The 12,877-nt window shown below is 37.6% G+C and overlaps 1 protein-coding gene across 4 annotated transcripts in view; it reads right to left on the bottom strand.

Moving 5' to 3' along the window:
* The window catches only part of CPEB2 (cytoplasmic polyadenylation element binding protein 2), a 70,300-nt gene that overhangs the window by 39,334 nt on the left and 18,089 nt on the right, over window positions 1-12,877 (bottom strand). For all 4 annotated transcript variants that reach the window (XM_039241567.1, XM_039241568.1, XM_039241569.1 and 1 more), the window contains one exon: window positions 49-99. In XM_039241567.1, the coding sequence (XP_039097498.1) occupies window positions 49-99 (51 nt within the window). The remainder of the gene's footprint in view (window positions 1-48; window positions 100-12,877) is intronic.

Raw genomic sequence — 12,877 nt, 5'->3', positions numbered from 1 at the left:
TACTTATGAAAGTCAATTGGAAACATAAAATGTCCGTAGAAAACTTACCATTTAACATCAACAGATTATCAGTTCCTGGATGTGGATAGCTCAATCGACCTTTAAAAAGACAGGAAAGAGAAGTTTGAAGATTATGGAGCTATGTGAAAAGCAAAAAATGGGAAAATGAATAAGGAGCAAATTACTGAACACAGCATTTCTTTAAAAAAAAGCTAATGTTTAACTCAGAGCATATTAATCAAAATCATCTTTGAGATTTGAAAACAAAACATAAAACAGTGAACTTTAGTTCCCAGATCATAAGAGCACAATGTGATTTAGGAGCAATGCCTAGAGAATAAATAAAACCCATTTGTTTTTTGAAATGTAAAAACAATGTAGGTATCTTAGTCCTTCAAACTTAATATAGGATGTAAAAATTTTTAAAGTTTCAAAACTGTTTATAACTCTCTCCATAGCTTTTTCCAAAAATAAAATCTAAAGGAATTTATATTCCTAACTAGAAAACAACCAAAATATTAAAATAAAAAATGAGCAGCAAAAAATCATCACAACTTGCCATTTAATTCAACGATTTTATACATAGTTGTATTTAAATAAAGAAATTTGCTTAAAAAAATCTTAAACATATTATTACAAATGATATTGCAAATCTGACAAGTTCAAAGTTTATAACTGATACAACAAAAATATAAAAAATGAAAATATTAAGGCTTAAGAGCACAGTAGCCTCCTATTTGCTCCCAGCCATTCCTCACACAGAGCTCTGCACTTTGTACACGCGGGGAGGAGGACAGGACCCTAGAGCCCTGTGGCAGGGAAGAAGGTGCACGTGGACACACTGCTGTTTTTTCAGCATTTCTACATTGTAACGCTTGTTTGACTAAATGCCAACAGTAAGGATGATCATTGTTTAGAGTCCATTAAACAGGATTTTCCTCTAATGCCTGCATTTCTGATGGACTGTTAGAAAGGTTCATTAAAATCCACTGAGAAAATTACTAGAATGAAATGTCTGCGTCAGCAGTTTTCAGTATAGCCCCTTTACAGACTCGTGACTGTGCAGGATGCATGGCCGCCAGAATGGTGACCAAGAACTATCCGCATGAATCTGACATGATTAGTAAGGAGTACAAGGTTAACCGTGTCTGCCTTTACCACCTCAGCAAGCACTCTACCCTCTACGGCCCTGTATTATGCCCAAACATCCCATACAAAACACAGGCTTTGTTTTAATTATGAAACTAAAGAATTCGATCATCTGCCAATGGAGGAGATAATCCGATTTTGACATTAAAATGTATATATCAGGGGCGCCTGGGTGGCTCAGTCAGTTAAGCGTCCAACTTTGGCTCAGGTCATGATCTCACAGTTTGTGGGTTCGGGCCCCGTGTCGGGCTCTGTGCTGACTGCCGGCTCAGATCCTGGAGCCTGTTTTGGATTCTGTGTCTCCCCCTCTCTCTGACCCTCCCCTGTTCATACTGTCTCTCTCTCTCTCAGAAATAAATAAAACATTAGAAAAATTTAAAATACACATATCAGACAATACAGTTATAGATATACATACACACCTATGCATATACACACACTTCAACTGGGCTCTAATTTAACTGTTGTAGGTTCTGTTTTCAAACTCAACATGGCGAAACAAAGTTACTAACCTTCAAAAGACACCATACTATCTCTTATTTACTTCTGCATTTCACATGACACTAGCTAAACTAATAAAGCTGTCATACTCTAAACACACACAAATAGGTTTATTGTTGTTAATACTTTAGTGCGGAATGAGAAATAAGAGAGTACATACAAAAGTTACCAAATACAAAGAGTTAGAAAGCAGACATTTTCTAAACTGGATTTCAGTAGCAGGGAGCATTACTTTACCTGAAGCACCATAGCTCATTTCTAAACATCTTGTTGCACGTGACCACACATTGTTACAAAATCAGTTTCCCCCTATTGTGTAAAAGCCCTGTGGCACAGAGACTGCTGGCTGTACACTAACACCTGTACCTGTCAATAATGGGAACCCCAAACCCTAGATAAGTACAGAGCTGCCCAGAGTTAAAAATGAAATTTCCCAGCCTCCCTTGTAGTTAAAGTGTGCCCGTGTGAGTGAGATCTGGCAACGGGATGTAAACCAAAATTGTCATGCAGTTTCTGGGAAGTATTCCCTTTCCTCGACCTTCCTCCTGCTTGCTAGGATGCACATGTGATGGCTAAACTGAATCAGCCATATTAGCTTATTCAGCCAAAGCTGGGTGTGGTACGGACGGCAGAACAAAAAGACAGGAGCCTAGATCCATAAACATCACTACCCCACTTCTAGGAGCTGTATTCTTTTGGAAGAGGAAGAAACTTCTGTCTTGTTTAAGCTGCTTATGTGTTTTCTGCTATCCCAGAAGAACCTACCTTGCAAATAAAGCCCTCAGGTAAAAACCTATGCAAACTGAATTTTAGGGAAGCAGGTTATTATTTATTATTGTGAAAATATGATAAAGTATAATTTCATTATAGTTGTAATATGCGTATAATTAATGGGTATCTACTACCTCTTGGCACTTCTTTTACAGTAAGACACAATGAAATTTAAAATAAGTAATTTTGAAAAGTATATATTTATTCTTAGGTGTCAGGTGAATAATTAGGGGACCTACAGTATCCTTAAAATTATCTCATTGGTCTATTGTGATTTTAATTATCTGTATAACACATAAATACAAGGCAATTCATGTTGGCCGCTGCAGATGTATATTCAAACAGCAAAAACACAGAAGTATGACAACTGCATACAACTCATCACATATAGACAAATAACCAATTACTAAAATTTGAAACAACGCTGTATTTAAAGACACGCAGTAAGTCAGTGCTAAAAACTATTTCATATATATCTAAGTTCTTCCACCAAACTACCTACTTACTCTCAATAAAAAGAACTTGAAAACAGAGATGATAAAAATGACACTTATGACACTTCTCAGATTTAAACATACTTTTAAAATTATACAAATGTGAATTAGAAAGGATAAAACGCAGCAATCGCTTTCCCAAAATCTTTTAATGGTGGTGGTCTTAAGCTGAAAGCCCCTAGAACAAGTAACTTCTAGTAACCCATTTGCTAAGGCATCGTACTTCCCTTCCCAGATACCATACTCTCTTGGTTTCCTCTCACTAGCTATTCCCTAAATCCTCTCTGCTGTGTCTTCCTCCTCAGCTTTTAAAAATGCTGCAGCCCAGTGTTCTGTCCTGGCACTTCTCTTTCTGCACGGCCTCCTTAGGTGGTGTCCTCTCCTGAAGCTTCATACATCATCTCTAAGCTGGCGACTCCCACATCTGTATTTCTAACTGCAACCTCTCTACCTCAGCCCCATATTTCCCCGGATTAGCACAGAGCTCTGTTTTCCCTCCATATGGCTGCTCGTCCCCAAACCCTGCGTCACCTCCACACTTCACTGTGTGTAACCTGTGTACAGATCCATCAACAAATCCTGACTGCTCAATTTATAAACATAGACCTAGATTTGACTGCTCTTCACGACTCCTTCTTGGTTTCCCCAGCCCAAGCCACCCCCATCTCTCCACCAACTCCCAGAGTAACCGGACTGTGGAGTCTCCATTCAGCAGCCCACGAGTTCCTTTTCAAACCTCAATCAGCTCAGGTTTCTCTATTACCCCACGTCCTCCCAAACTTAGAAGAAGTATCTGCCTCTCATCCCCTACCATTTTAACCACGCTGGTCTCTTTGCTATTCCTCAAACATGGCAAGCATATTGCCATTTCAGGATCTTTAGATTTCCTCTTCTATTTAAAATGCATTTGTCCAGATATGACCAAAGCCTGTACCTCTCACTCCATTCAGGTGTTTAAAACATGCCATCAGAGACCATCCTAAAACAGCAGTTTCTTTTTTTCTCTATCCCCTTGACACTCCATTTTTTCTTCATAGCTGGGTTCTTATTACCCCCATCCTTCATTAAAACAGAAGACCCATGAAGGCAGGACTCTATCTTTTTTATTCTCCACTGTATCTCTACCATCTAAAACAGCCTAGTAGCGGCACCTGGGTGGCTCAGTCAATTAAGCATCTGATGTTGGCTCAGGTCACGGATCTTGTGGTTTGTGAGTTCAAGCCCTGCGTTGGCTCCATGCTGATAGCTCAGAGCCTGGACCCTGCTTTTGGATTCTGTGTCTCCCTCTCTCGCTGCTCCTTCCCCAGCTCGTGCTCTGTCTCTCTCTCTGTCTCTCTCTCTGTCTCTCAAAAATAAAAAACCGAAAGCACAGTACTCAATGTATATTTGTATGTGGGGCAAAGGAAGGACATTCTCTCAGTAAATGGAAAAATTACCGAGTAAGTTTTTATCAGTTTATTTCTAAACCTCTTAAGAATGGTGAGGAGATGGAGGAAGACAAGTCTTGGTTTTTGCCTTCTGTCAAGATAAATTTTTTCCTTTCTCCACAAATATTTTCTTTTTTTTAATGAACACATCCAAAACATGATCCCCCAAAGTCCCAATATTCACAGTTGATGATGTCAACCCATTCCTCATTAGTGATGATAAAATTACTAAGGAACAGTGTCACACATTCTGCCAAATCCTTTTAACAGAAAAAAAAAAAATTTAAACCACATATTAGAATCATAAGGAGATTGGGTTAGAATTAATATTAAACCAAATACTAAGAGAGGCAGTATGCTAAGGTGGTTAAAAGCACAAACTCAAGAATTCACCACTTCCTAGCATTGCAACTTGGACAATTGTTAGTAAGCCACCATAGTCACCCAAGTGTAAAATAAGAGTAAATATCTACATCTTAGCTGTGAGAATCACGTAAGTTAATATGCACATGTGACATCCTCGGAGCAGTGTGTGGCATGCATCAAGTGCTCAATACATGATATGCATCATACCTCTTATATTGTGTGTATGTGTGTTTATTATACACATGAACATATTATATAAATAAAAAGATCCTTCTTACATGCTTTAAATATAAAGCATTGCTCCCACTGGTTTGGTAGACTCTCCTAATATTTTATCATTGTCTGTGCTTTACCTTTATTTCCAAATCTAATTAGAAAAAAAATGGTTCATAGGAGGTCTGGTAAAATCCACTTAGAATGTGGTTATTACCAACCTTGAATAACTCTAATCTCTGCTCAGATCCAAGGGGAGGACAGTCATTCCTGACCTCACTCCCAAATCTCAACACAAGCCTCATAAAAGGCTAAGAATAAGATCATACAAATGCAGAAAAGACCCTTAGATCCAAAGTACCAGATCCCAAGAGAGCAACAGAATCATTCCTTAATAAAAGCCATTTAAGTGAGTTTTCCAGGAAAATTAATCTAGTTAACTCACTCTTAAAGCAGGGTCCCATCATAAATTTTTTTCACTGAAGAATTATTTACAACTTTTAAGCTTTTTATCTAATTAATATTAGAAAATAAACTAAGAAACATCAAGGAATATAGAATATCAAAAAGTTTCTTTCAAGTAAACACAAGAAAGAAACAAAGACAACAACAGAAGACTAAACTTAAGTCATTAATCATCTGGTAAGATAATGTATCATCATAGAGTTATTACAATAAAACTGGTACTAATTAAGATCTACACAATTAACATTAAAACCAAGTTGAACTAATGATTGCAAAACTTTAACCTATAAAGTTTTATAAATGAAAATAATACTAAGAATAACAAATAGGCAATCAAGCATTGCCACTGGCAGTGTGAACTGGCATAAAACCTAAAAATAAGTTGGGAAAAATGTCTAGAAACTCAAAAACAAAAATATTAAGTCATTATTCTATGGAAATAAACATAGAAAAAGCTCACTGATTTTAATTTAAAAATGTGAAATACCTAAATTTCCAACTGTAGGGAAATGGTTATGTAAACTATTTTAAATGCATGTAAATAATTCTTAAAAGTTCTAAGTAAATACTGACAAAAATATGAAATATTATAGAAAAATGTTCAATCATTCAGCCAATAATTTATTGAGCCCTTTCTATCTGTTTGGAACTATAATAAATGCTGATTCAACATACAGTAAAAACAGAGGTGTTCCCTGCTCCCAGGACACAGTGTCACAGTACTTTTCATCACAGTATTGTGTGGAAAATTGTTGAAAAAGAAAACAAGCTACTAAATCAAAACTCAATTAGTAAGGCACTCGATTTAAAAAGAAAAGAATTCTTTAATCGTCTTAAATAAAGTAATCTACTACTGACTAGGCGTGTTGGGGGAACCTCCCTAAAGATTTAAGTAGACTAGGGATTACAGAGACTTCCAATTGAACATGGAGGACTGAATGCCCTTCTATCTTTGTTGCTTTTTGAAACACCTAAAAATGACATTATGGAAGTTTTAAAGAGGCATAACCTTATCAGGTCAAAGAAAATGAGACAGGATCACAGAAGAACTAGGTCACCAAATTTTTGGAAGCTGTGAAACAGGAATGGTTGAGTGGTTAACTGCTTTTGTAGACCAGAAATCACGGAAATCTCTGACACCTATACTGGTGTGTGCCTGGGAAGACTAACCAGAAACAAGCCATTTACCATAGTAGATACCTGGAAAGCTTCCAAAATAAGAAGCTCTAGTTATCACTGAGATTAGAGCTGGGGTGGAACTGAACCCAGGAAAGTAAGACCGCTTTTTAGTTTTTTTTTTTTAATGTTTTATTTGTTTCTAGGAGAGAGAGAGAGACAGCGTGAGCAGGGGAGGGTCAGAGAGAGAGGGAGTCACAGACTCTGAAACAGGCTCCAGGCTCTGAGCTGGCAGTCAGCACAGAGCCCGACGCGGGGCTCTAACCCACGAACCGTGAGATCATGACCTAAGCGAAAGTCGGACGCTTAACCGACTAAGCCACCCAGGCGCCCCTGCTTTTTAGTTTTTAAAAGAATCAGGGAGACACTAGCCTGGTCTTTGGCTTTTCTAAGAAGGTGAGAAGTCAGGCCTCCAGTTCCCAGACAGAAGAATGGATGACATACGTCCGGTGCTCATTTCCCAGACTACAAGGAAAGACCTAGAAACAGACATGGTGAGAATTCCACCTGGTTAGCTTCTAGCAATGCTCACTAGCTTGTCAACCCCAACTACAGACATAGAGCTCCCAATCATCATCTTTATGTCTTATCTTTAAAAATGAACGAACAGGGGCGCCTGGGTGGCTTAGTCGGTTAAGCATCCGACTTTCGCTTAGGTCATGATCTCGCGGTTGTGGGTTCAAGCCCCGCGTCGGGCTCTGTGCTGACTGCCAGCTCAGAGCCTGGAGCCTGTTTCAGTCTGTGACTCCCTCTCTCTCTCTGACCCTCCCCTGCTCATGCTGTCTCTCTCTCTCTCTCTCTCCTAGAAATAAATAAAAACATTAAAAAAATAAATAAATAAATAAAATAAATAAAAATGAACGAACAGACAGCAAAGGTCCATACAAAACCAAACAAAAAGAAAAGAGGAACTTAGAAGAAGTATAAACAGTACAAGGAAATGGAAAAATAAACTTCAAACACTATAATATAGCGTTTAAAGATAAGCATACCAGAAAACCAGTATCAAGGAAGAAAAAGAAAGTTCAATGAACTTTTTTAAAGAGGGTCCTGAAAGTTCTTCAGAGAAAAATTTTGAAATAGAAAAATCAATAAAAGGGTTGAAAAATAATAAATGAGGAAATGTCTCCAAAAGTAAAACAGAAAATAAATCAATGGAAAACAGGAAAGTAGAGGAGTATAGGAGGTTTACTATTCAAAGAACAGGAATTCCAGAAATAGAAATATTAAAAATAGAAGGGAAGAAATTATCCAAATGGCAAAAATGTCCAAGAGTTAAAAGAAATACATCTCCAAATTATAAAGGCCCAATGGATGTGCAGTGAAGGAAATAAAACAAAGAAATGGAAGGAAGGAAGGAAGGAAAGAAGGAAGGAAGGAAGACAGGCAGGGCTCCCACGCATACACACATCAGATCTATATTTCATTATTATGAAACTTAAGAACCCCAGGAATGAAAATATCCTAAAAGCATCCAGAAAGAAAGACAAAAAATTAAAAAAACACAAAGGCAATCAATCATACAAATGAACAGGTATCATGATGGCAACCTGGGAGGTAAAAGACAGCATGCTTTCAGGATTCTCAATTACAAACATGTAATTCCACACCAGCCTGTTTTCTTACATAGTAGAATAAACATGTTTTCATTCGTATGAGAGCTAAATAAAATGTATGTCCCACCTGAAGGAAGGTATGGTGAAAAAGGCCCAGTAAAACAAAGGTATAGACCATTAAGAAAAGGATACAGAGATCAGGACAAGGATCCCACTGGAAAAGAACTCCCAACGTTCTGGAAAGTCCCACTGTGACAGTTATGAAAGGCTACAGAACGATGCCTTCAAAGGCAGGGAAAAAAGTCAATCTAAGATTATTTGATGTTTTTAGATGTGTTGAAGGAAGCTTCAGGGTTCTATTGATAAATTTTGGGATGAATCAGTGACAAGTACTTAGATAACAAAGCAATCAAGCCAAAAGGGATAATGATTAATTCCAAGAAAAAAGTTACGATTATGGTACAAAACATGAGGTTCATCCATGAGTATCTGCATTATCACAGCAATACACTTCCTGATTTAAACAAAAAATGGTCATATGATCATTTTGAGAGGACAGAGCAGGGTAAGTGTTGGGGGATGGGTAAGTCAAAGTACACACTCAGTCAACAGATTATACCTAAAATGTAGAAAATTTAGAAGCCTCAGCATATTATTAACACATGATTACATAAAGAATCCATTTAAAAAAAGTTGAAAGTAGCTACCTCTAAGGAATGTGAATCTGAAGCAAATACAAAAGAATGAGAAAGAAGACTTCTGTTTTCTGTTTATATAAGCCTTATGGCATTATTGACTTAAAAATTTTTTTTAACGTTTATTAGTTTTGAGAGATGGAGAGAGACAGAGCATGAGTGGGGGAGAGGCAGAGAGTGAGGGAGACACAGAATCTGCAGCAGGAAAATTTTCCCAAAATTTCCCAAATTTTCTTTATTGAACACACCATTTTTTAAATAAGAAAACATTTGTTTTTATTTTTTATTTTTTAAATGTTTATTTTTGAGAAAGAGACAGAGAGTGAGTAGGGTAAGGGCAGAGAGACACACACACACACACATACAGAATCTGAAGCAGGCAGCAAGCTGTCATCACAGAGCCCGACAGGGGGCTCAAACTCACAAACTGTGAGATCATGACAGGAGCCAAAGTTGGATGTTTAAACTACTAAGCCACCCAGGCGCCCAGTAATAAGACAACATTTAAAACATAATAAAGTCCTACGGTAACCTTCATTAGAGATTCTCAGATACCCTTCAAATAGTAAAAGCAACTAAAATTCATAGGCCTAATTATCCCAAGAACTCACTTTAACCATGACAAATTCTCTATGTAAAATGTTACATTTCTTGCTTTATTTTCAATTTAAAAATTTTTATAAGTCCATAATTAAAGTCCTAATGAAGCTTTGTGGTGAAAACAGGCTTTTAGTAAACCCATATGAACTCTGAATAAATAAATGTGATTTAAATAAATCAAATTTTTTTAATTTAAAAAAATTCACTGTGGTTTCTGAATGGCTTTAGTTTTTAAAGAAGAAAAACTGCGTATTATTGTAATTCAAGAATTGTTTAAATAGCCAAAAATGCCTGAAGAAGTAACAACTATGTTTTCAAATTTAATAATATTGTTGCTAATTATCTATTGTTACAACTACCTGAAAAGAAATGTAAATAAATAAAACTTAAAAACCTCTATTCATGATACTATACTTCAAGTAAGTTTCCCAAAACAAGAACTTTTACAACCACATTTTCACAACTTCCTCTTCAATCTGCAGACATTCTCACAGAAAACAAAACTTACAATCTTGAAAACTGTATTCTTCTTAAAAGGAGTTAAATTCTGAGTCATTTGAAGGGTAAAGTTATTAAAGTGTCAGGTATATTACAACCATCAACAGTAGGCATCTCTTAAAGTGAAAATAATGAAATGTGTATGGCTTCTATATAAATATGATTTATTTCAAAGTTAATGATTTTTTTCTTATTCATCAAGGCCTATGGTCTATAGGAGAAAGAAAAACAAATGAAACCCAGAAGAAAGAATATGTAAATTTGACTTCTTTTTAAAAAGAAACATTTTTGGGTGCCTGGGTGGCTCAGTCGGTTGAGTGTCTGACTCTCGGGTCCGAGCCCCACATTGAACTTTGTGCCAGCAGCGTGGAGCCTGTTTGGGGTCCTCTCTCTCCTTCTCTCTGTGCCTCTTCCCACTTGTGTGTGCTCTCTCCCTCAAAATAAATAAACATTAAAGAAAAAAAAAAACATTTGCTCTAAAGACTGAAAGCATATATAGCAATCCCTCTTTGATTATCTTTTTTTGAAGACATGCTATTAAACAGGATTTTCATTTATATTTTCTGGAGCTTGTGAAAAGTTTGACTCCAGGAAACACAAGTGGGTTTAAGAAAAGTAAGTTCAGTTCTGAAGGATACAATCTGCTCTCTGCCAGAGAATCAGTGAAGGCAGTGTACCAGGAGCTTAAGAGAATCAACATACCTGCTTGGGCATATATATGATCGGTATTAGCTTTATTCTGCACTTTGCTGTATTTTAATAAAGGTCATTAAAATGTTTACAACTGCCAACAGATCTCTCTGATCTTGTCCCCCTGTTCCAGAATGTCTCCAAGTGTGCTCTTTACACAGGCCGCAGGGCAAGATATCTGGGTCTGGGCTCCTGAAACCAGCCTAATAAGTTTGCTCTCAGAGTTTGACTATCTCTGCCTGGCTTAAAAGTTCTTAGGTTTGAAAATGTGAATTCTGGGGGCACCTGGGTGGCTCAGTCCCTTAAGTGTCTGACTTTGGCTCAGGTCATGATCTCATGGTTTGTGAGTTTGAGCCCTGCGTTGGGCTCTGTGCCGACAGCTCAGAACCTGGAGCCTGCCTTGGGTTCTGTGTGTGTCTCTCTCTCTCTCTGACCCTCCCCTGCTCATGTGTTGTCCTTCTCTCAAAAATAAATAAACATTTAAAAAAAAGAAAGAAAGATGGGGCGCCTGGGTGGCTTAGTCGGTTAAGCGTCCGACTTTCGCTTAGGTCATGATCTCGCGGTTCGTGGGTTCGAGCCCCGCGTCGGGCTCTGTGCTGACTGCCAGCTCAGAGCCTGGAGCCTGTTTCAGAGTCTGTGACTCCCTCTCTCTCTCTGACCCTCCCCTGCTCATGCTGTCTCTCTCTCTCTCCTAGAAGTAAATAAAACATTAAAAAAAAATTAAAAAAGAAAAAAGAAAGAAAATGTAAATTCTGACATCAGAGACTTCCAGAAACTTATACAAGTTATTTTCTGACTTAGTACTTCTAATTTACACTATGGCCGGCTGAAGAGAACCCAAGGAAAAGGAGAGTCTAAAAGAAAAGAGGCAAGAATTGATTTGGTGCTACCACAGCCACTTAGCACCTTACACAGAAGCAATTCCTTATCGTCTCAGTAGTTATTTTCCTTAAAATAGCAGACGTTCTACTTCAGGAGTCTTGGAAGACAGGAGCATAACAGTCAGGTAATAAAAATTATGCTAGACATGAAAATACATAGTAAATAAATTTTAAAGGCATCCATGTTTAAATATGTGCTCGCGTAAAATCATACTCTTAAATCCTTTTTCCTGAATTCCTTTAAATTGTTTAGGAAACACTGGGAAAGTCACTGTGACTTGCTAAAGCAAATACTTCCAAGAACTGTTATATTAAACTGCATTGCTTCCCACAGTTTTCAAATCATTTTTTTTAACTGAAATTAAATTTTTTTTTGCTTACTCTTATACGGTTGGGAAGGGGGAAAAGCAATTTTTGGTAAAAATGCTTACAGAGTAAGACCTTTTTGCAAACTGCTGAGGGCAGGGAGGGAAGAAAGCTTAACAATAATCACTGTCTTGTTCTTTTGTTTAAAGCAGAATGAATTGACCCACACATACACAGAAAGATCACAGATTATTTAATATAGGTATGCAAAAACAAAACTGCAAAATCACAAAACTGCAGTTGGCAAAGCGTAATTTACTTTAACAATTAAAAGAATCCATATTTGTTCTTCCTTTGAAAGAAAAGTATTTGCCAAGAATGAAGACAGTCATCACAAAATGAGATGTTAATGGCAAGAAACCAATGCAGAATAAATAAAAACAGATCAGTGTCACGAATACTAAGGAAAGCATAAAATGGGGTGTTAGTGCTTATGATCTGGAGCAGATGACCGTACACGCTCCCTAGAACTGGCTGAGCAGATACACCCCATCAGCATCAGGTAGCCCTAAACGAGCTATGCCAGGACCTGTCTGCTTTCAGTTCCTCAAATGTGACAAACTCTTGCATATAGCCCAGTTCCTCTGTCTCGTTAACACTTTCCCCCGGTAGTTTTCATCTTTGTGCTGTTCAAGCTTAAGGTCTTTGCTTTCTTCACTCCACAGATGAATTAAGTACCTCTCTCCCCTTGCTTATGACCTACCCAAGCACCTTATCATCTCCCTCCACAGTACTTCTAACACTCTGGTTATAGATTATATGTATATAAACACTAGTATATCACACGTACATGTGTACGCTATACATATAAGGTCTTTTCTTTCTAGTAGGCTACAAATCCCATAAGAACAGAGACTATATCTGTTTTGCACAATTACAGCCAAGGTCTTGGACACTGGCTGGAACAAAAGTAGGCACACTCTATGGACTAACGTGCATCCAGAGCTCCATCTTTGTTTGCTGCCACTTCACATCTGCGGGGCCCAACGAGACAAGACCCTTCCTACCTACTATGCTAAACCGCAGAAC

The sequence above is a fragment of the Hyaena hyaena genome, unplaced genomic scaffold (assembly GCF_003009895.1).
Source record: "Hyaena hyaena isolate Hyena2069 unplaced genomic scaffold, ASM300989v1 scaffold_195, whole genome shotgun sequence".
NCBI classification, from domain to species: Eukaryota; Metazoa; Chordata; class Mammalia; order Carnivora; family Hyaenidae; genus Hyaena; species Hyaena hyaena.
Note: the sequence above shows the minus strand (reverse complement) of the source record. Positions and strands in the feature narration are given on the sequence as shown.